This window comes from Echiichthys vipera, assembly GCF_963691815.1.
Source record: "Echiichthys vipera genome assembly, chromosome: 17".
Lineage (NCBI taxonomy): Eukaryota > Metazoa > Chordata > Actinopteri > Perciformes > Trachinidae > Echiichthys > Echiichthys vipera.
In genome coordinates, this window is record NC_139842.1 from 3,745,450 (window position 1) to 3,770,746 (window position 25,297).

The 25,297-nt window shown below is 45.6% G+C and overlaps 1 protein-coding gene across 1 annotated transcript in view; it reads left to right on the forward strand.

Annotated features, from left to right (window-relative positions):
- The window catches only part of cacng2a (calcium channel, voltage-dependent, gamma subunit 2a), a gene marked incomplete at both ends in the record, with an annotated part of 74,225 nt that overhangs the window by 37,283 nt on the left and 11,645 nt on the right, over nt 1-25,297 (forward strand). The window contains one exon of the mRNA XM_083931859.1: nt 11,124-11,207. Within this exon, the coding sequence (XP_083787985.1) occupies nt 11,124-11,207 (84 nt within the window). The remainder of the gene's footprint in view (nt 1-11,123; nt 11,208-25,297) is intronic.

Sequence of the window (25,297 nt, forward strand, 5' to 3'; positions counted from 1 at the left end):
TGCATCTTTTTGTGGTGGTTTTGCATCTACTTTTTGTCATTTTGCATCTTTTTGTGGTGGTTTTGCATCTATTTTCAGTCATTTTGCATCTTTTTGTGGTGGTTTTGCATCTATTTTTAGACATTTTGCATCTTTTTGTGGTGGTTTTGCATCTACTTTTTGTCATTTTGCATCTTTTTGTGGTGGTTTTGCATCTATTTTCAGTCATTTTGCATCTTTTTGTGGTGGTTTTGCATCTATTTTCAGTCATTTTGCATCTTTTTGTGGTGGTTTTGCATCTATTTTTAGTCATTTTGCATCTTTTTGTGGTGGTTTTGCATCTGTTTTTAGTCATTTTGCATCTTTTTGTGGTAGTTTTTTCTGAAAAACAGTTTTCAGTGTTAAACTCTCATTAAATAATACCTAAAGGTGTGTGATTAATATTTAATTTAACGGAAAATACTTTTTGAGGATTTAAAAGCCCGTTCTTGCGTGCATCCGCTTTGATTGTTCTGCTCGTCGTGCAATTATACGCATATCTTTGAAACAGTTTTGATAATTTAATATATATATATATATATATATAAAGCTATCTCCCTTTCTCTTCCTGTAAAACACTGACATATTTCTCATGACTCATCCTGCACTCGGGGGCGTATACATGAATACATAATCGTGTCCAAGCAAATGTGATTCGGAGAAAACAGCCAACCTGAAACCGCAACTTCTGGATTTTGTTCCTGAGGTAAAAAACAAACAAAACACAGACATTTGTAATAACATAAATGACTAAAACTAAAAAGTCTTAGACCATCGCAGGTCAAATGTCGTGGCTCTGTGGGCGAGATGAGGACGCCGAAGTCATCTGAGACGAGCGACTGTGTAAAAGTGTTTAAACTCCAGATGTTACAACTAGAAAGGTGGAAAAGTTACTTTGGACGGGAGCGTTGGAGTTTTATGGACACGGAGGAAACACACGTGAAGATGACGGGAGCGCTTTGTTTTTATCACAAAAACAGAGACATTTCCCTGCGTTTGTGCCGTTCCTTTACACACAAAAGGAGAATTCTCCTGTGAAAACAATTCTTTGGCTGGAGTGGAGATTGTGAAAAACTCCGGTTGCACGTTTGCATGTAAACAGAGAAAAACTGAGTGTCCTGTGATGTCACAGTCTGCTCCAGCACTCGCACCTGCGTCACAGGTGCGACCTGTGTTGCTGTGTTGTTCATGGATCATTGAGCTTCTCTACACACTGACACCTACAGGTTTGGCACGCTCTTGACGACATATATTAATGTGTAAACACGTGTTTTCCTGAAAACAGACAAGTGTGCATGACGTTCTTTTGTCCGTTTGTGAAAAAGGCCAGTCACGTGTACACGTAGCCTCAGTTTCTGATGGCAACTGCGTGCAAATTTATTCTAGATTATGGAAAATAAACCATCACAACAGCTTCATTTTTTTAAAGGAAGACTGATGAAAGAAATGCTGGATGAGCAGCCACTGGCTGGATTTCTATTTTTACATATTTCTGCAATGTTCCCTGTTGTTTGAACAGATCTAAGTGAAACAACAACGACATAATAGTCATTTTACTGCTTTCCTATCAATGAAAAGGCGTCTCACTGAAGAAAGAAGGGATCAGAAGTGTTTACAGGAAGGCTGTTATGTCACAAATCTGCGTAGCCCCAATTCAGCCCCATCAAGTTAGTATTTTTAATGTTTAATAACTTTCATGTCAAAGTTAGTTATTCAAACAATCCCTGTCTTCATGCTCAGGCTCATCAGAATCAGAATCAGAAAAACCTTTAATGTCCCGCAGACGGGGAAATTTGTTTGTTACAGCAGCAACAGAATATTACAAAATAAGATAAAAAATAGCAAAAATAAGCAATAAAGTTACATTTAAAAGGGGAAGAAATAGACAAATATACATATTCACATGATATATGTTCTTGTTTTGTTTGTGTTGTAATAATATAATATGGAATAAGTAAATGTGAATGAATATGACCATGCCGCGCGTGTTAGAGCTTTGATTCTGTGCCTGAACCCAGGTTTGAATCTTGTCGGGTTTGCACACATTTCAAGGATATCATAAAAAATAAAAAGAAACAGTGAAAATTCGGGTTTTTAGTTTGGCTCTGGTGCAAAACTGCTGCCCCGGTTCAGGCTTCGGGTCGGGCCTGGTGCGTGTACTTGGACGTGTGGACGTGTGTGTGTATCCTCCGTTCATCTGCAGCGTCTGTTTATAGAGATTAATTCTGTTCAGTCTTCAGTCATGACTGTAATAACAAAAACATGATTAGCTGATCCCAGAGCTGTGCAACTGATCTAATTTATGTAAATATCAGTCGATGTTTGTCAGACTGTCGCGGGAGAAAGTCTCTTATTTTGTGAGTCATAAGGTCGGTCCTTAACGCACTATGTTAGATTATAAACTGCTGAGATATTTGATAAAATACAATAATAATGGAAAAGTGCACACTTCCTGTTTAGACAGGAAGTTAGAAGACAAAACTACGGCGCCTGAGCACCTCAATATAATCCCGTTTGACCTTGGTAGCTCATGATGGGTTGGGGGTGTGTCTGGATGTCAGTTCACCTCGTTTACATTCCTAAAAGTGAACGTTCACGGCCTCAATGACTGGAATTTATTCATTTGCGCCTCCTCCTCAGCTCCTGTGGAGGGAGAGGTGCGTCGAGCGGCGTCCATTTTCAAATCCCTGAGCGATTTGATCGGATGCCTCCCGAAATTACACCCTGTCCGCGTATTCTGTTTCACTCTGAAAAGACGTCACATTAAACCGACGATGCTCCAGCTGTCATTTCGCCGTGTCTTGAAGTCTTCACACATCAGCTCTGCTGCAGCGCTGACACGAAAAAAGCATGTTTTCAGAGGCTGGGACGCTGCATCTGTGTCGTGTGTGATGGTAGAGGGGGAGACGGCGTGTACGGGCCTCGCTGCCGTAGCGGGGTCATTACCAAGATGAATATAGTGATTATAAGGATGAATAAGGTGTGATTATGAAGATGAATAAGGCGATTAGGGCCCTTGTCACCGACGCTAGGGCGGCTGTTCATTAGGGGGGGGGGGGGGTGCTCTGGGGGTGTCAGCGTATAACATGCGTGAACCCATTACCTTTTCATCCACAGGGGATTTACACGCACATACCTTTACATGCATGCTCATGAGAGTGCTGCAACGCCAGACCGGAGGAGGCCATTTGTGTTCATTTGTGCTGTTAAATGACCCGTGAGGGTAATATATCTCTCTCCATCGGCTGCTCGCTGCTATAATCCCGCTTATGTGTTTGACCTGAAAGGACGCGCGTGCACCTGACTGCAGGTCGCCGCGTGGAGTCAGCGCTGGCGTGCAGGTACTGTAACAGCAGCTGAGTAATGCTGCGTGCTGTGTCACTGACTGCGTGTCCAGGGGTTAAAGACACTTCACCGGCTCCGTCCGTGTGATGCTTCCCTATCCCAGACAGCTATATCCATGGCAACCCAAGCGAACGGTACGGATGTCCACATGGCAACAGCTGCTGTGGGGACTGAGGATGGAGGTGGGAGGATGTGGGGGAGTGGAGGGGGGGTTTCTGGGTGCTGACGCACTCTGTGGCTGCCTGGAAAGTTTTTTGAGAATGCCGCCCACTGACGAATCAGAAGTGGGCTTGAATCTCTCTCTCTCTCTCTCTTTCTCACTCTTTTTAAACGGTACCTCCCACTCACTCAAGCGTCCTTCTGACCCCCTCGCCCTCCCCTTCCCATCATGCACCTCCTCCTCCGTGTTTGTGTCTCATCAAACCTTTGTCTCTGTCTGCAGCGCCTTGGCAGCTGTGATCATGTTTGATGGCTGTTTGAGGGTGTGGGCAGGCCCGGCCAGGACGTCTCTCTCCTCGGGCAACGCTGTTAGGCCACATGCACATACGTACAGTGGGATGAATGTTAATACAATGAGTTATTCACAGTGTTGGGAGGGTAACTGATTACATGTCCTTATATGTAATCTGTAATGTATTCCCTTGGATTACTTTTAGTTTACTTCAGAATCGTCTCGTTGAACTCGTTTATCTGGGACACTGATTTTAGTTCATACTTGCATTAGAGAACGACCTTATTCCTGTCTCCAGAGAAGAAGTGATGCAGATAGATACACGTTTTGTCCTACAACTGATACTTTTTAAAGAAATATGGCATCCAAGAGTCAACATCTTTCAATTTCTTTTACCTTTAAAATGAATTAACGTGAAACTGAAAGCAGCTGCGTTGAAGGTATGCAAAGCTTGCACTGCACTTTGATGTTGCAACCTTCTTTGCCAGGTGTGTAGGTAAAATATTCCGTGTTTTTCCACGCCAAAAAAACATTCTGTCCTCCTCCTCCTCCTCCTCCTGGTCGTTCATGTCATTCTCCGCCATTGTCATTTAGTGCCACCTGTATCTGCACAGTGCATTCTGCATGGTGAAATAAAGTAATATAGTATAGTATAGTAGTTAGAAAGTAACTGAATACACCAATTTAAATTGTTACTATAACGGAATACAGTTACTCGTATTTTGTATTTGAAATACGCCATTACATGTAATCCGTTACTCCCCAACCTGGTTATTAAAGGGTTATTCCGGCGCAAAATCATCCCATGGTTTCTTTTTCGGCACTTACACACATCAAATAAACCGTCGAGACAGTCGGTCGGACGTGGCTATCAGTGATTAGCTCGAGGCAGCATGATGAAGGCATTCAAAGGTCTTTTTTAACCACTAATGCTGCTGAAATAACAGCAAACCTCTGCAGCAGCATGAGAAGAGTCCCTACACACACAACAAAGCACCAACAACGTAGTTAAAGAACCCGGAGTTTATACATATATATGACTTTGGGGAAAACGTCCATTTTGTCAGAGTAAAACTATATTAAAGTTAATTTTTTTTGGGGGGTGGGGGTTAAGTTGCGTAGATCGCAACACCTCTAGCTGAAACACACCACCACCGAACATCAAAACAGACAGATTTTTATTAATTTAATCCTTTTATTAAGACGGGTGCCAGATACTTTTGCTGACTTCTCCAAACCGTCATTGTGGTTCTACTAAAAAGTGAAATGTCTCATTTCTGAGCATGTGAGAGATGATTTCATAGATAAGTTATAGCCCCAGATGTGGAGAGAGGGACATATTAATGCATGTCACGACCCCCGTCTGTTATACCAGCTAGACCATCAATAAAAATGTCCTGACAAATAATGCAGCAGGCCAGAAACTTCCCACATGTAGGAAGGTGGCGAGAGAGAAGCTGAGGTTTGAGGTCCAGTAGAAAAACCTTCTCAGCTGCATCCTAAACCTCTTTTAACCCGTCAACGCCTAAACCTTGGATGGCTTCCACGTTATCCAGAGCTCTGCCTCAGCTGGAGCGTCTCCAAACCCCTGCACCTATATGTGTGCGTCAACTTCCTTCTTTAAGAAACATGAATAAATAACCGCACACCCAGGAATAGCTTCTCCTCGTGGCGTTTGTGGGCCTGAAAATGGGGCTTTGGCACTGACCGGATAAACCTCCGCGTCCCTCAGGACCGACCCAGAGCCTCACTGTGGTGGGCGACTATAAATCTACATCCACCCACCCCCTCCTCCTCTCATCCACAACAACCCCCTTCTCTCACCACTGCACTCCACTCTCGAGTGCTCCTGTCTCTGCAGGCCCGGTGGTAATGAAGTGCTTTATGGCTGCAGAAGACGGGAGGGGACGCAGGGGGCACGGGGTTAGCCCATAGCTCATTCCAACTATAGGGGGGCACAGTGGCCTGGGGTGACCGGGCTGATGGAGTAAGTCCGGATAAACCACAAACACATCACCCGACCCCGGCACAGGCGTCCGAGGGCGTTCGGTGATCTCAGCAGGAGATCTCAGATAACCTGCCCTCTCGTTTGATGACAGCCGTACGAATTATCACCGCTTGATATAGACGGTTAAGTCAGGCCGAGAGGGATACAGTTACCGTCGGTTACCGGATTTCAGCGCCACGCTAAAACCTCTGTTCTCGACGAGGGTGTAAAGTTTGCAGGGTTTCATTTCTCATTTGTTGTGTTAAATTATCCGAAGCCCGCTGAGACTCCGAACGGTGATTAAAGGCTACACAAATAAGCTCGACTCGCCGCCCTCGGAGTCAGCAGAAACACGTTTGTTACCTTGTTATTTAATTCTTCACGTCATGATGTTTGTCTTTGGAGAATTAAGTGCCAGAAAATATTACGAAACCTTTGCTTTCTTGTGTTTTGTTCCTTTCTGCTGCTGATAAAGTAAAAAAAGGCCACTTTTATCAACAGAAATGTGTGATCGGTACACTTTAGGAGGAGATAGCAGGTCAGTGGACTCTAGGTGCCTAGTTTGAGTTTAGAGAGTACAACATTATGATGGGAGTTTATGATTCCCATCTTCATGCTCTAATACGCAGATTTGGTGCTAAATTTAATATTTTTTATCAATCGAAAACTGATCAAAATGGTCAAAAATCCCTTCCAAATACCACATTAAGACACCCACACTTTAAAGTGTAATTCAGGCTTATATGCATTTGGTCTTTTTCAGCATAAATATACATTAAAAATGAGCCAACGAGACAGTTTTCTTATGAAATCCCGGCTAATTGCTAACAGCAAGATGTGGCTAACAGTGATTAGCTCGGGGCAGTACGGTGAAGGCATTCAAAGGTCTTTTTTAACCACTAATACTGCTGAAAATAACAGCAAACCTCTGCAGCAGCATGAGAAGAGTCCCTACACACAAAAAGAAGCACCAACCACGAAGTTAGCGAAGCCAGAGTTTATTTAAAAAAAAGACTTTTACAAGGATACAAGCCTTAGCAGCCCACACAAGTCAATTACCGAATACACTGGAGTTTAGTTCAAGACTTTCCTCCTTGGGAAGCTTGTAGCATTGTAAAACTTCGGGTTCACTAACTACGTTGTTGCTGCTTTGTTTTGTGTGTAGGGACTCTTCTCATGCTGCTGCAGAGGTTTGCTGTTATTTTCAGCAGCATTAGTGGTTAAAAAAGACGTTTGAATGCGTTCAGCACTCTGCCACGAGCTAATCAGTGTTAGCCACATCCGGTGATGATCAACAAACTATCTCGGTGGCTTATTTGATGTATATTTATGCCGAAAAAGACCATGGGATACAAGCACGCCGGAATTACACTTTAACAGAACACCAGAGAAAAACAAGAACAACTTTTGACATTTGGAGATTTTGTCATGAAAGTTTGTACAGAAGCTCCTCAAGAGTATGAATCCTTGGTGATTTTGTGAAGCCGTGACTTTTTCTGTGGCGCTGCGATGAGTTTCATGTTTGTAGCGTCTCAAGAACCACTGGACGGATTGAGGTGATGTTCAGTAAATTCCCTTTTAAACGTGTTGAATCAGTAAATGCGAAACTGCAAAAGCAAGCCACAGTTTTCATGTGACTTCAAACCCAGAGCCGTTTAAAGTAATCCATCGCCCTGTGCTCAGAGTCTAGCTCAGTGTATACAGGTGTTTCTCTTGCAGTGTTAAGTGTTTTGACCCTCTACACACCTGAGCCTCCGGTAACACCTCTCCATTCAACAGCGGTCCCCCCTGCCAAAGCTCCTAATGGCCAGACGGCTCTCTCCACGCCTCGGCCCCGCGCTCGCACTCACGTGGGGAGGTCTCTGAAATGAAAATGCCATTATGAAACATTTACCAGCCTGCTGAGTTTACATGTCTTACAAGAAAAGGACCGTTTGGAGCGGTTAAGTGTCACATAAATCTTTCAGCACGCTAATTGAAGTGGTTCCCCCAATAGGCCGCTCTCCACAGCTGCTATTACAAATCGCACAACCGCGGACGGGACGGCCAGCTGCAAACCAAATCTTACACCCACTTGATAACATTGTTAAGACACACACGGTGCTCTGGGGGCTGCTGCAGCTAGTTTGCTCAGACAGCTCCACTGGGAGCGTGCAATGTAGTCGTATGTAAACACAAGTCATCTTTCAGTGAAATATGCTCTGAGAGGCGGCACAAGTGCGTTCTCCTCTCCAGGAAATACAACTTATCTAGAGCTTATTTAAGCGGGCAAGTTGAAGAGGAACACATTGTTATTTCCAGCAGCAGCCTGGGGGAGTACTTGCAGGAGGTGGCGGGGTTACACCTACAGTATGCACCAGCTCACATCTGAAAGCCGGCGTGCTACACTTAGCTGCCGCGCATCTCCACCGAAGCTTTCCGAGGATTACTTTGAGCTTCGTGCTAGCGCGCTAGTTAACCGAGATCACCTTCCAGCTGATTGGAATGAGCCCAATTCTCTAATCTCCAGTCTGCCGCTGACAGAGGAGCTTTACGTCGTATATCAGAGCATCAAGTTCAAAACTGTGCAGGTCCGTTAAACTCTGGAGGGCTTTTTTTCATGGCTCAGCAATTACCGAGGCCTAAACTGTGACACTCAAACTTGATGTATTCCACCTCCCACTCCATCTTCCCTCTCCGTCCTTCAAAACCTCTCTGTTCCCTGCCCTTCCTATATTTATCTCTCCTCCTCCTCCTTGCCGTTACATTGTCTTTCTTTCTGCTTTCCTCCGTCTTTCTCTCTCTCTCTCTCTTTTGTCCTAATGGCCACAGAAACCTGTTGATGAAAATCGATAGTATGTTTTTTGATTATGGGCCAGAGCTGAAGACAGAGGAGTGGACACACACACACACACACACACACACACACACACACACACACACACACACACACACACACACACACACACACACACACACACACACACACACACACACACACACACACACACACACACACACACACACACACACACACACACACACACAGTCGGTTCATTGGATTGTGTGCTTTAAGGATTACTGAGTTTTTCCATGCAGAGGTTCCCACACTCGCCCTGATACACCCCCAAAGAAATGTTGTAGAGGTGTGTGTTTTTTATGTGTAGCGTTGCCTTTGCAACTGGCAAACTTCCCATTTGCAGCAAGACTCAACGAGGTGATGTTTTGTAATAGTAGCAGTGGAGTGGTAACGTCAAAGATTCTTCATACTAAATAATTCAATATATACACTTCAGGTCTCTTTGAAAGTGTAGTAAACATCATGTGCATGGATGAAAAGTTACATGTGGGTAATTTGTTTGTTTTCTTTAGCCAACATTAGATATTTACAAAGCTAACAGCCATATTTAGCATTTTAAAGCGCATTTACCTGAGCCGTTGGTTGTCATTAGCTCGGCTGCGTTCCCAGATATCGCGAGAGTTTGCTGGCGCGACAGAAACAAAGACTCAAACAAAAGTTCCTTTTCTCCCGATCTGTCCGTCTGAAAAATGTCATTTTAGTGTCAGAATGTTCTGGAGATATGTTGCTGTGAGAAATGGGTCCGATGTTTACTTCAGTGATTACAGGGGTGAAGGAAAAGGTCTCTCAACTTGATCAAAGCGTCCTCGCCTAAGGGAGTCGCCATCTTGTCAGACTTTGACTCCGCCTCATTTCCTCTCACTAAAAAAGGGCATGTATGTGACGTTGGGGGGAGGGGCGTACGTCCATCTGGCTGACGTTTACCTCCGAGGAGAAGTGAGGGCCAGAGGCTAGCTGTCACTCAAGAGGCCACGCCCCTAATTATTCATAAACTTTAACAATATAATAAAAAAAATAGCCTGGTACAAAAAAATTCACCCCCCTCAGTGTTGTCATGGAGATATGACCTAAACACACAGACTAGAATGACTTAAACAGGTTAAATGATGCTGTGAAAACGGCCTGTTTAACATGGGGGTCAATGAGAAACTACTCTATTATGAAACATGCCCCTAGTGGACACTCAGAGAACTGCAGTTTTTGGTACTTCTGTACTGGATCAACCAGGAATTGCGTGCTTGATTCCAACTTTGCTCTCATGACGCACTCGTTGCAGAAAATGAGCCCAACAGTGGGCTGGTGGCCAGCTGCAGGTCTAACGGTTCCTCCGCCTCCCGACAAGCTGCGACACATTTCACGACTAACAACTAGGGATGAGCAAGGGTAACGGGAGTCAAGTTTACCCGGATCGATCAGTTGCATTAATGAATCGATTCCTTGAAGAAGGAAATCTATTTTTGAACGATCGTCCCTGTTCTTACAGAGAGCAAGCGTCCGATGATGAAGCACATTATTTCTCATTTTCTCTCACTTATATTCTGGAACTTAAGTTATATTTCGCACCACATTTGGATGGAAACTTGCCAAATGACATTGAGACAATCCAAACAAACATCTAAATACGTCCCTCCTGAGCTGAGTCTCTGAACAGACGGGCGGCGGCGGCTGCCAGCCCGCAGGTATCTCCGACACAAATACTGTACGCAGGTGGGCGAGCAGATCGAAGACACTTTGATGACACTCTCTCTAATGTCTGAGTGGTCATCACCGGGGTCTCTCTCTCTCTCTCTCTCTCTCTCTCTCTCTGCTGCATGTGGGCCGTTCACAAAGTAATAACCGCACCCCGTTGCGCCCATCACGCCTCACTTCCAAAAAAACCTCCTCTGCAACACCTGGCACCATGGTAACCAACACCTGTTCACCTAATTAGAGGGACACTGGAGGGAGAGGAGATGAAGAAGTTAATGAATCGCTAATCTGGTCCAATCAAACGCCCAGGCATCTGCCTCCCCGCTGCAGCAGCAGGTCGCCGTAATGGCCGCCTTATGGGCGCCTCCCCCGCCGCGCCACCTTGAGTGACCTCATCAATGCCAAAACTCCACCGAGAGGCTGCAAATAGAGCAGACGAGAGGAGGAAGTGGGAGGGAGAGGGAAGCCGGGCCTGTTGGCTTCCTGGATGGACGGAGGAGCTGGCCGACGAGGTGTCAGCCAAATGAACGAGCATTAAGAGATGAGGTTCCCCGCGCACAGCAGTTGGAGCGGCTCCAGGTCGCACCAGCTGCACCGCTCTTGTTTACAAGCCGCCACCTGCTGCCGGAGAGGCCGGGTGCTGCGGACTGCTTTCTTCTGGTCTGTGTGAGGGCCATGGCCAAAGAGGAGAACTGTTCTGTGCTAAAAAGGAAACTGTGTTTTTATGAGTGCTTGTCTCGTTGGCATCTTCTTGTATGAACTCCACTCAACTCTGTTTCTGTTTCCCCCAACAGGAAACCTCAAAGGGATGTGTAAACAGATTGACCACTTTCCTGAGGAGACAGATTACGAAGCGGACCCATCTGAGTACTTCTTACGTGAGTATCTTATCCTGTTTGCACATTAGATGGATGATTCTTATGAGGATAAAACACATCAGGCTTCTCTCTGGACATATATACTCTGATATAATATTTTTTTAAATCTGGCCCACTTCTTACTCCGTCTCAGACTGGAGCGCGGTGCCAGTTACTGCTCTTGGCCCGTGTGTCTCTGCCATCTCTGCCTGCTTTTAGCACGAGGGCCGGCCAGGCTGAGTCCTGCCAAGCAGCTCGTCTGTTTTTACTGCTTGGCTGTGTGTAACATAAACGTGCAGTGTTACAGTCGGCTGTGTACCCTGTAAACACAGCCCATTGATTTCTGCTCCCTTTCCCTTTGTGCAAGCAAGACAGAGATGCTTGTCGAACTCATTTGCCTGCTAATCCTAAAAATCACAACAACGAGATCATGATGTACTGTTGGTATTGTTAGCTCACTACCATCGCTCCCACGCGTCCTGGGAAACCTGGAGGACAGATTTTCCAATCTTGTGCTGTCCTGGAAGATTATTTCAACTTTGTCCTACTACGGGGCGTAAGTTCAGGACCATATTAATGTTGAAATGGTGGTTTATGAGCGCGGATATTTGGAATAGTTTTGTTGTGTAAATCCGAAATTTGAATTTACAGAAATGAATATTTACAGTCGTGGAGTATACACACGATCAAAGATGTGTCTGTGGTTGAGTCTGAATTACTGAGAGGAGGTGACAGACTCTCCGAGGGATGCGTTGTGTAGTTTAATGACCACAGGCAGCAAAGATTTCCTGTGGCGCTCTGTGGTGTGAACACTGTGAACACATCCCAGAGTCTCGTCACCAGGTAGCACATGCAGGCTGGATGACATCACGATGTAAGTGGCCGAAACTCTGCAAAATGCACCTTAAATTATCTCTTAAATGTAAATATTAGTCACTGCTGGCGACTTTTTGCTGTTTTAATTAATTATTCTATTATCAAATTGGTAAAATGTTGGAAAAATGATCTCCAGAAAAGAGTGGGAAGCCTGATACTCCCTTCTGATTGGCCGATTATTGCGTTCAATAAATCTATTTGTAAATGCGGACTTGCCGAGTAAAACAGCAACATCATAGACTACATCTTGCAGGCATGTGTTTCTGTTGCTATGGTCAACTGATGCTGAAGCCGTTTCTATGGTGACTGTCGCAGTGTAGCAACAGAAGCAGAAGAAGATAAAAGAGAAATGTTGCTATGGTTACAGCTCTGCTTTGCTGTTACAGTAACACAGAAAGTAACCAATTATAAATACTTTAAACAGCTTTATGTGAAACTAGATTTGGATTTTTGGAAGGACAACAAGTGAAATGTTGCAGTTCTGCTGCTCTGGTCCAATCAGGAGGATTTCCTTTTTTCTGATTTGGACGTCTTCTTTGTTGTGAAGCAATCTGTTAAAACAGCTTAGATAGAGGAACTTATTTGGAGAGCTGCACACACACAGTAGTAGTGTACAGGACTACAATCACAGTAGATAACAGATGATAATCCTAGTCACACAGTTTGTGCGTCGTCTTCATCGTTTGAAGGCTTATTATCCGTTTGTTTCGGAGAGACTGCTGCCGAACATGTAAGGATGAGACTCCAAAACTGTCTTAAATGACACGTTGTGTGTTAGCAAGCTTGCTAATGTTAGCATAACATCATCATCATTTTCAAACACTTGTCCCTAATGGAGTTGCGGGGGTCTGGAGCTGATCCCAGCTGACATAGATAGCGTGAGGTGGGGAGCACCCTGAACAGGACGGCAGATTGCACCTATGGGCAATTTTAGAGTCATCAATGAACCGAACACCTGCACGTCTTTGGATTGTGGGAGGAAACCGGAGAACCCGGAGAAAACCCACGTAGACACGGGGAGAACATGCAAACTCCACACAGAAGGGCCCCAGCCCAGATCTGAACCAGGAACCCTCTTGCTGTGAGGCCACCGTGCCGCCCGTTAGCACAACATGGATTCAGGAATTCAGGGTTTGGACGGTAAACCCCTCGTTTTAACTGTGAGGGGCTTACGCTGGTTATATGTGTTAAATACACAATATGCGACACGTGTGGACGCTGTCAAATGATCTGAGGCCGTATTCACAAAACATCTTAAGGCTCAGAGTCGGTCCTAACTTACTGATTTAGGAGTAACTCTTAAAAATACGGGGTGTTTAAGTCCTTTCTTCATGAATTCAAGGTAACACTCGGTGAGTAATTGTACAAATGATCATTTTGAGGGTGAACTAATCCTTCAGAGGCCGAGCGACACAATTAAAGGACCACTTCACCGACTTATCGTTGCACTCCTAAAAACACCGTCGACCAGTTTAAGGAAGCGAACTGTCAATATGCTTTTGATTGAGCAGAACCAGAGATATCTTCTTTTCTATTCCACGAAACTTTGACAAAACCTGATGCCTACATTACCCACAATGCAACTCAACCACCAACAGTTCAGTGGGAGATTCAGGTGCGTAATGCTAGCAGCACCAGCTAACACTGACATGTGACTCCCTTTTTTTCCACACAGCTCCCTCTGGAGACATTTTACACATTTTGTTCCACATCAAACTCCAAAACCTTGAAACAAACTTAGATGGGTTAAAAAAAAATGGTATATTTGATAATTAGCCACATTAGTTGACAGCTTTAGTCTCCACTGAGCCTGATGTGGCACCTCCCCCTACCCCCTCTCCGCCGCCCTGCTGCAGCCTGCAGTTGTTCTGAAAAACTAGAAGTCGGAAAGTGTCCGTCTCCTCGTCTCCATCAGCGGGGACAGTAATTGAGGCCTCTCAGAGAGCAGAGCAGTGCGTGACAGTGCTGGAGATTAAGCCCAGCCAATTAGGCTGTGTTTGACTTAGCGCTCTGAGCGGTTGTTCCCGTCCATATGTGCCAGAGAGGACGGTTATGATAACAGCTCTGGTAATGATTCTAACAATGCCCGAGCCCTGGCGAAGGCAGATCCGTCTTTATAAAGAGGCGTCTCTCAGGCTGCGGGATGACAGGGTCGCAGTGGCAGAGGCCGCGCTCGCCTCGGACCACCGGCGCTCATCTGGATGTGCATGCGTTAACCTCTCACTCGGCCGTGATTGGAGGAGAAGGCCGCAGTGCTCCCAGTGGCTTGCCAATTAGGACACTCACATCCATAAATATTTCAGCCTCCTTCTTATATAGGTCAGGCCTCTCTCGATCGCTGTCTCTCACACTCTGCCTCTCCTCACCCTCACACCCGGGATATCTCATGTCAGGAGTTGTACAGCTCCTGTTGGCGGATAGAAAGAGAGCGGCACCGAGCTGTTTGAGAGGGTGCATGAAGAGGTCACAGAGGACATCTTGTGGCGGGAGTCTCCTGTATTAAAAACCCCTGTGATGTGTTTTTATATCTGTCCGTTTCCATTTCACGGACACACACCTGGCATTTCCATAATGAGGAGTTTCACGGTGCCTCTGGGTGGCCGAAGACAGAGGGAAGCTGCCTCTGCGCTCGCATGCAGGAGAGGAAGAGGAGATGTGTGTGTGCGTGTGTGTACGGGGGGGGATAGTTATGCAACAGAAATGATGTCACTTCAGGTGAAGGCCCTGGCGGAAGTGACATCAGCGGGCGCTCGCCAGTCCGAAATCGAAAGGGGACACACGGGTGATGTCATCAAACGGCGTAGAGGAGGAGGAGGAGGAGGAGGCGGGAGAGCGGAAAACACACAAATCCGACTTTATTCTAGAAAAACATGCACCCCCGCTTCATCAAACACACACTCTGATCTGTTCTCCTTATGCTCACACACACACACACACACACACACACACACACACACACACACACACACACACACACACACACACACACACACACACACACACACACACACACACACACACACACACACACACACACACACACACACACACACACACACACACAAACACACACACACACACACACACACACACACACACACACACACACACACACACACACAAACGCATATCAGTAGCTTCTGTGTGTGTCTGTTCCGTGAGCTCTCCCAATGGCAAGGCGGTTTTGCACATCCACATGGGGTTATATAAGCCAGCTGAGGCACGCTGAAGCGCCAGTGGGTTTTTAGATCATGCCGTGTCGGAGCTCCCATCATCCACTGCTCTACTGGGCGCTAAGCAGCTGAGAGAGAAGAAAGAGGGTAAGAAAACGCCCCAGTTATGCAAGCTTCTAATGCTAAACTGAAATGCATCAACTCACTGTGATGTAGGGAGGAAGATCCTGGGAGGGGGGAGGAGGGATGTGTGTGTGTGTGTGTGTGTGTGTGTGTCGGACTCCCACGGATACACGCTGGTGTTTACATCATCATTGGCACCTTTATCAGTCATTTTCCAAATTTGCTCCAGCAACTTATGTGAGAATAAATCTCAGAGTAATTCCGGTGCAAAAAATCATCCCATGGTCTTTTTCTGCACTTACATACATCAAATAAGCCTTGAACACTGTTTTTCTTTTAACTATTAATGGAGAAATCGAGGAGAGTCGCTAACAGCCAGACGTGGCTAACAGTGATTAGCTCGGGGCAGTACGGTGAAGGCATTCAAAGGTCTTTTTTAACCACTAATGCTGCTGAAAATAACAGCAAACCTCTGCAGCAGCATGAGAAGAGTCCCTACACACAAAACAAAGCAGCAACTGCGTAGTTAGTGAACCCAGAGTTTATTAAAAGAGTGTTTTAAAGACTTACCTACTGGCCCCTGTACCAGCTCCTCTCATAGTAAAGTCCATTCAAGTGGATTACCAAAGTCAGTCCCAAAGGAAGGAGCCCATTGGTGCTTTGTTTTGTGTGTAGGGACTCTTCTCATGCTGCTGCAGAGGTTTGCTGTTATTTTCAGCAGCATTAGTGGTTAAAAAAGACCTTTGAATGCCTTCACCGTACTGCCCTGAGCTAATCTGTGTTAGCCACGTTAGGGACTCTACCGGATTTCTCCCGTGTTCAGGAAACTATCACAACGACAGACAGAGAAGCTCATTTGTGGGAGCAGATGGACCAGACACTGGTTGTTGCTGGTGAATGTTGTTAGCTGTGTAGCCACCTAGCTAACATTAGGTGATCTAATCCTACCTCTGTAATTAAAAATGCACCTTTCAATCTTTATCTTGCACCTTAAAATCCACATAGTATATTCTAATATAGTGTTTTAAATTTGGGATACTGTTCTCTTATTGTAGTTTATATTTTGTAATTTATATTTCGTATTTCTGATTGTCTTGTACCGCTGCTACGATTACCTCATTTCCCCTCAGGGATAAATAAAGGTATCTATCTAGCTATCTATCATTTACGTCGTTGTCGTAGAAACAAAACTCACTTGCAACGCTTCTAGACACTGGGATAAAATAAACTATTCCTCATTTTTCTGGTGACCCCCTGGAACTACGTCATGGACCCTAGGGGATCCAAGGACCCCAGGTTGAGAACCACCGCTAATGAAATGACAAACAGCTGTGAAAAGTCAGGGTGTCCAGGGTGTTTTGAAACCAGGGGATGTTTGGCTTTGTTCTTAATTGACATTTTTGCAGAACCTCCTCCATGCTGAATCATTAAAAAGCAGTGGCACTCCATAAGGTAGTTAGTGCACAAAGCAAACACACACGTACACACCATTAGGCGTATATACCGTATATATTCTATTGGATTTCACAGTCAAACGAGTTATTGTATCGGGAAAGTAGAGAGGTCAAAGAGACAGCTATCAGGGGCATGGATAGGGCTCTGACGGACAAAGTGCTTCAACAAAAGGCACTTTTTTGGGCGCAATTACCTCATGAGTGCACTCCTGTTTGATATAAAGCGAAGAGATGAAAGTGAAATGAAGCCACAGCGAGACAGAAGGGAAGATTTCTGCTGACCACTTTACAAAAAAAGAAAATCATGACAGAGATTGCTTTGTCTGTTCAAGGGCAAATGTAGCAAATGGCGTCGTTTAATTTGATTTTTTTCTTTGGACGCGTTTCCAAGGTGGCAATCTGAATCACCCGCACTGCCTGCGCTGTCTACATTGTATTTAATGCGACTTGTTTTATGGTTTTTATTAAGGCTTGTGTGGGTTTTCTCTTACCCCTGGCCACAACTTCTCCTGCTGCTTCAGGCTGCGTTGTTCGCTTGTTGTCAGATCACAAAGCACTTTGTTTTTCTCACCCACTGCAAAAGAATCCCCCGATCCTGCAGTCAGCGTGTCCCACTTCCATATAAACTAATACTTTTAAGGTTGCGCTATATTCTGATGCAGCATCGGGGGCTTTTTCCACCTCCTCAATTAACTTTCTTATGAACTTTTACCGGGTGTTTTTCCCCCCCGAGCAAATGAATCTCTGCCTCTGGTGTTCGCTATGCGTTGATCTGAGAGTAAACTCGCTGACATTGATGACAAAAGGGCAGGCCTGTCACAGCCTGTGTTACCCTGAGGCCTCGCGGCAGACTGGACGCTGGCCTGAACTGGCTTTGGTGTCGCCCGATAAAATCAATGGGTCTGGATCAGGACACGCAGGAGCTTGTAGGGCAGAGCAGGGGGCGGCGGCGGCAGCAGCAGCACACAGCCACTGCAGTCTCTAGTAGCGGTTTGTATGAAAGAGAGTGTGCACGAGGGGCTTTAATGTGGTCACAGGAGCTGGGGTGGTGGTTGTCAGACGTATAGATAACGTAGGCATGAGCTATCCTCCAGCTTGTGAGCCTGAGTTTGCTTTAGCAGGCGTCCCGCTCGGTGGTGGTGACATTGAGCATCCTGTTCCTTGAGCGGTATCCAAGGCAACAAATAAGGAATCCATCGACTGATACATAAAACACACGGCGCACAATAAATTAAAAGCAAATCATTTTTGTCCTGGTTGACCGAGTGAGTGCTAGCACTCTAACTTTATATCTTATTAACGGGGGGGGGGAGTATAGAGACGGGGCAGCGTGTAAAACACAGAGGTGAGAGTGTGTGTCCTCGTGTTAAAGCCAGATTAGAATAAACAGCGTTCCACTGTCGCCGGGGCGTCATCAGAAGACGGCTGCACCGTCTCAGAGCACGTTTTACACGCGTTTGTGCATCAGCCTGAAAATTCACAGCGCTCTGACAGAAAACAGCAAATGAAACGCTTGTGTCTTTTTTTAATCTCCAAACATAAAGCAGTGACTGTTTGGGCAAAACATATGAAAATAAGAAGTTTTAAAAGCCAGAAGAGAAGAAAAATGACCTCAACATGAACAGATTCTGTATGAGACGTGTGTATGTTTCTACATTACAGACCTTTAGGGCGCACTCACACTGTCCATCCGTACCGTGCCCAAACACATTTTAACTGCTAAAGTCTAGTTCCTTTGACCAGTGTGAGTGCAACCGTACCGCGCCTAGCTTCGGCCTGCTTGGCGGCCACGGCCCGTTTGGAAGAGGTGGGCTTTTGTAAAGCACGTACGAGCGTACGAGCACGAGTGTGCGCACGTGTACGAGCTCGGGCACGAGGCCTACGGCAGTTATGACGTCATTTCATGTTCGCCTGCTGGAGACGCACAAAAACTCAGAGGTCTATGGAAAGATTTGTGAACAAAGCGTCGTTGCGATGACGTCATCAATGCGTGTGACGTGTTATGGCGTGATGACGTATAGACAGCAAGAAGAGGGAGGGGGGGACAAGTACCCTAAAGCACGGGGCAGGGTACAGACGGACAGTGTGTGTGCGCCCTCTCTACTTTGTCTGCACTGTAGAAGATAATTAAAGTACTTTTGTGCAATTCAAACTCAAGCTGTTGTATTTAACCCTTTACGGTTAATATGGAGCACTGAACTGGTGAGATGCTCCCCGTGCATTAACTACGAAATCATTTAAACACATTTGTTTGCTGTCCTAACAAATTAATAGTCGTCACTTTGATGAGAGACAGTTTGGAGGTCAGACACATCTGGGATTCCTCCTGGTGGAAGATCTTGTAGTCGGTGTCTGAGAGGAAGCAGAAAGTTGCGTAGTGTGATCAGTACAGCCACCTGACGACTTTGAAAGTCTTTGTAGTGGGAACTTGGCATGAGAGCAAAACGACTGATTCGTCAAGTGATCGACTGAGAGGGGGCAGCCCGGATCAGAACCACGGACGGCTCTGATGGTCAAAGTGCTGAAACATGAAAAGCAGCATCAGAGAGCAGAGGAGCTGAAATGACTGCTGACTTCAACAAAATGCATCTTTTGGTGCAATAACCTCACGAGTGCACTTCTTTGTGAGATGAAGGCAGGAGATGACAGTGAAAACAAAGCCTATGTGTTGTTTGAACAGATCCGAGGACGAGAAACGATGTCATTTTACCGCTTTCCTATCGAAGAAAAAGGTTTCTCACTGAATATAGAGGTGATCATAAAAACGTTCACAGGTTTGGGTTTGGACCTGGAAATAGTATTTTTGAAAGGGTGTGACGTCAGTCAAAAGCAACTGGACTTGGTTATTTGTCCAGGAAGACGTTTCACCTCTCATCCAAGAGGCTTCATCAGTTCATGTACGCATCTGACCAGGACCAGGACCACGCTGGGACTGGACCAGGACCAGGACCAGGACCAGGACCAGGACCAGGACCAGGCTGGGACTGGTCCAACTAACTGGTGTGGAGATCGACTGCCATTCTAACAACGGTCGTTGGCACTTGGAGCACAAAGGGTTCCAGTGACATCATCGGCCTTGTGAGAGGTTAAATACCTGGATCTCACACCAGTTAGTTGGACCAGTACCAGCCTGGTCCTGGTCCTGGTCCTGGTCCAGTCCCAGCCTGGTCCTGGTCCTGGTCCTGGTCCTGGTCAGATGTGTACATGAACTGATGAAGCCTCTTGGATGAGAGGTGAAACGTCTTCCTAGACAAATAACCAAGTCCAGTTGCGTTTGACTGAAATTGCTTTGAGGGTAAATCCTGCATTATTCACATACATACGTCCTGGTCCTGGTCCAGTCCCAGCCTGGTCCTGGTACTGGTCGTGGTCCAGTCCCAGCCTGGTCCAGTCCCAGCCTGGTCCTGGTCCTGGTCCTGGTCCAGTCCCAGCCTGGTCAGTTGCGTACATGAACTGATGAAGCCTCTTGGATGAGAGGTGAACCGTCTTCCTAGACAAATAACCAAGTCCAGTTGCTTTTGACTGAAATTGCTTTGAGGGTAACGACGACCTGGACACATGAGAACATTCACAGGCTGAATGGAGGATTTAAAATATTTGTATTTATCTCATGGTGTACATGAGATATATTGTCGTGTATGGATTGTTTAACTACATATTGCTACATGGAAATCATCATTTCCATTTAAATACATGATTAATATTGAGGATTATGTACTTTTTTAAATTATTATGTTTTGTAAAACGCCTATAATTGGATTCAACGGGACAAAAATGACTTTTAATATGATTTTTTTGATGCTTAAATATCATTATCACAATATGAAACTATAAGTAAAATTCTCATCATGGCTAGATTGACGATCGTTTTAAGAGCACGCACCGATTTCATCTGAATAAACATTTGTGATCTCATTGTTATCACTTCACACAATCAGCAGTCCTTTGTTGGTGTAACCGAGGATCAAACCCGCGCTCTCAGGCTCAGTGTGGCGTTCACTGCCCCGCTGACGCGTGATGTCGGGCCAGGCTAAGCCGTGGCTGTCACGCAGACGTCGAGGCGTGATCTGTGGGGACATCGGCAGTGGAGTGGAGGGTAATTACAGTAATTGAAATGTGTTCTGTGGAGGGAGCTTTAATTGTCTGAGCGGAGCCTGTCATGTGAAGGGACTTCAGTGTGAGGGAACTCTTTAACTGTGTTCCACTGACCCGTCTGTGTGTGTGATGTTATGTTAATATGACACAGCAGTGGGAAGACGACGGGGCTCGTGTGTGTGTGTGTGTGTAGAGATCATCGAGTACATACAGCAGCGGAGCAAGTATTCGGATCCTTTACTCAAGTAAAAGTACTTTTTACTTTTTGCTTAAGTATCTTAAATAAGTAAAGTACACTCTTGACTTAATATCATATCACAGAATTTTGGCATGCACCCCCCGCGTGGCCCAATTGTTGAAAAACGCTTGCTAAAGTGTCCTCTAGGAGCCAAAACGTGTGCTAAAGTGCCCTCTAGGAGCCAAAACGCGTGCTTAGGTGTCCTCTAGGAGCCAAAACGCGTGCTAAAGTGTCCTCTAGGAGCCAAAACGCGTGCTAAAGTGCCCTCTAGGAGCCAAAACGCGTGCTTAGGTGTCCTCTAGGTGCCAAAACGCGTGCTTAGGTGTCCTCTAGGAGCCAAAACGCGTGCTAAAGTGTCCTCTAGGAGCCAAAACGCGTGCTAAAGTGCCCTCTAGGAGCCATAGCTCAGTCCATAGGTGACTTGGCTGGGAACCGTAGGGTCGCTGGTTCAAGTCCCTGTGTGGACCATATATGGAGCGTGTACTGGTGGCTGGAGAGGTGCCAGTTCATCTCCTGGGCACTGCCGAGGTGCTGTTGAGCAAGGCACCGAACCCCCAACTGCTCGGGGCGCTGGTCACTGGCAGCCCCCTCGCTCTAACATCTCTCCTCAATTGCATGTATAGGTCCTGGTTGTGCATGTGTGTATTTCGGGCCTGTGTTAGGTGTACTTAGGTGTCCTCTAGGAGCCAAAACGCGTACTTAGGTGTCCTCTAGGAGCCAAAACGTGTGCTTAGGTGTAGGAGCCAAAACACGTGCTAAAATGCCCTCTAGGAGCCAAAACGCATGCTTAGGTGTCCTCTAGGAGCCAAAACACGTACTTAGGTGTCCTCTAGGAGCCAAAACCTGTGCCCAGTAGTAGTAAAAGTACTTGCACCATTTTTACTTTTTGCCCGACTGTAATTTAACAGCTACGTTCCCTCAAAGTCAATCTGTATTTGTTCATATATTTATATTCTTTTTTGTATTTTATAGTAACCATAGTAACACTTCTTGCACTCTTTAAGTTAAATTTGCACACACTCTAATATAGTGACTGTTATCTGGGGCCTAGACAGCTGTTTTTACTCTGAGGTTTCTATTCTTTATTCCTTTGTGTGTTTTGCAAATATTTATAATTATTTATAATAATATTTTAATAATACTTTTTCCAGGACACAATGGAACAGTAAGAAGTAGAGCAATATATACAAAAGTAAAGCAATAAATATATGGTACATAGAGAAGTTGGAGCTTGTTTATATTTGGTGTGTGTGTGTGTGTGTGTATGTGTGTGTGTGTGTGTGTGTGTGTGTGTAGAGATCATCGAGTGCATACAGCAGTGGAGCAAGTATTCAGATCCTTTATTTAAGTAACAGTACTTTTACTTTTCTTTTTGATTAACATATCAAAAATGTGCCCGTGTGTGTGTGTGTGTGTGTGTGTGTGTGTGTGTGTGTGTGTGTGTGTGTGTGAGTGTGTGTGTGTGTGTGTGTGTGTGTGTGTGTGTGTGTGTGTGTACGAGAATGAAAGGGAGAAAGAGTGCTATGCGGAGATGAATGAACGGAGCAATATTTATATTTCAAAATTGAAAAAAACAACAAACCCGGAGTAGATTTGTGGCGCTCGGTGTTGATTCTGAGGCGCTCCTCCACACATTGGTCTGTGTCTGGGAAATACTGACAAAGGTGTTAATGATATAATTTAATTAATCATTAAACAACAAGTCGATGTGTTCACCAGAGCATTTTCTCCTGATGCTGCACATTTGGCGTTTTTTCCGGTCGGCACGAGTTTAAAAAGTTAAATTTCGGTTTAAACGCTGCGCTCGTCACTGAGCTGTCCAATCACAGTGGAAGAGGGGCGGGACAAATATCACCATACTCTCTGAGTATCCGTGTATGAAGAACCCACAAAGACCTGCGGGTCCTTCCTCTCCCTGATGCCTGAACACTTGAACTAATTCTAGTTTTTTTAAGGAAGAACATTACGCAATAGTGCAGTTTACTGTAAATCTGCTGATGACTGTGGATTACTGTTCACCGTAACTTGGGATGGGATTTTTATTCATTCATTCATCTTCAACCGCTTGTCCCTGTCGGGGTCGCGGGGGGCTGGAGCCGATCCCAGCTGACATCGGGCGTGAGGCGGGGTCCACCCTGGACAGGACGCCAGTCTATCACAGGGCACATAGAGACGCACAGAGACAGACAACCATTCACACCCACGGGTGATTTAGAGTCATCAATGAACCGAACACCTGCACGTCTTTGGACTGTGGGAGGAAACCGGAGAACCCGGAGAAAACCCACGCAGACACGGGGACAACATGCAAACTCCACACATAAGAGCCCCAGCCGGGATTCAAACCAGGAACCCTCTTGTTGTGAGGCGACAGTGCTAAATAAATCCATTGGAAATGATTAGAAATGGATGAAGAATGTAGAAAGTGCCCAAATATAATAATGAAAACAACATAAACCAGTGTAAATACAAAATAACTCATTAATAAATTCCCTGAGGCGTCTTTAAAAAACATCAGATCTCATAATCTCGTCTCTCACTCTTGAGCGAGTGAGACTTTGCATTTATTTTCCAATCAATTCAAAGTCAAATTGCGTTCTGCCCGCGGGTTGTGTTGTCAGGACACATAAGCTTTCAGATGCAGGCTGAATGCTGCGCAAGCATTCTTGCAAATTTTTTCTGAATTTAGCCACCAAAGCTCATTTCCTGTTGTTTATGCGCCTTGTTTCGCACATTACAACGCACTCGGCTGAGTCTCCCGGAGAGGTTTGGTGGTGGGAGGCGAAGGTTGGGGGAGGGGTGAGAGTCGGGGGGTTGAGGGGCAACGAGCCTCTTGGTCGGGACGAGGGCGATGCAAGGGCTCAGTATTGAGGAAGAAGAGGTGTGGAGGGGATTAATAAGCGTTTGTAGTATTAAATCAATGTGCCTGGGAGCTGAGGCACCTGATTAGCATGACCCCGTCCTGCACATCAGCACATTCTGGGCTGGGGGAGGCTGATTAAGAGCCAATGCTAATTTCCTCTCAACCCTGTCGATGAAAGAGAGAGAAAGTACGAAAGAGAGAGAGAGAAAGGAAGGATGAAGGGTGCAGAGACTTTGTAAAGAGGAGTGTTTGTTCACATGTACAGCACATGTGTCCGTATTTGTTCACGTGTACTTAGTTATGTTTCTAAAAGTGAGGCAGAAAAGTCCAAATATGACCTTTTGTTTTTATGAATTCTAACAGAAAGCAAAGATTTAGACCCTGAGAGTGTTGTGGGCAAGAAAAGTGTGGATGATTTAATCATTTGTTCTCTCAATATTGCGTAGCTTATCACCTTCATGCTGTTAGTCTTGTCTTGCGTTTACCCTTCACACTCTCACTGCGGCTCATTCTGATTTAACACAGTTAGATTTAGGCTTTTTTGACTGGGACACAGAACAGTGTGTGCATAAACTTTGGGCGTTTTTTGTTAAATTAACGTTCTGTTCTTTGAGATTCCTGCCACGTATTTTCAAAAAGATAAACAACTGTCCTGCTTAAAAGATGTGGAGGCAGTGGCGTAAACAGATTTTTGATGGGCAGGGGCGTAAAAGGAAAAAAAAGGGCACGTATAGCGCGTCCTCGCCACTGAAGAGGGCACTTTTGCGTGCGTTGTAGCTCCTAGAGGGCACTTTAGCACACATTTTGGCCTCCATGAGGGCACTTTAGCACATGTTTTGGCCCCTAGAGGGCACTTTAGCACACATTTTGGCCCTCATGAGGGCATTTTAGCACACATTTTGGCCCCCATGAGGGCACTTTAGCACACATTTTGGCCTCCAGGAGGGCATTTTAGCACATGTTTTGGCCCCAATGAGGGCACTTTAGCACACATTTTGGCCCCCATGAGGGCACTTTAGCACATGTTTTGGCTCCTAGAGGACACTTTAGCACACGTTTTGGCCTCCATGAGGGCACTTTAGCACACATTTTGGCCCCCATGAGGGCACTTTAGCACATGTTTTGGCTCCTAGAGGGCACTTTAGCACACGTTTTGGCCTCCATGAGGGCACTTTAGCACATGTTTTGGCTCCTAGAGGGCACTTTAGCACACATTTTGGCCCTCATGAGGGCATTTTAGCACACATTTTGGCCCCCATGAGGGCACTTTAGCACACATTTTGGCCCCC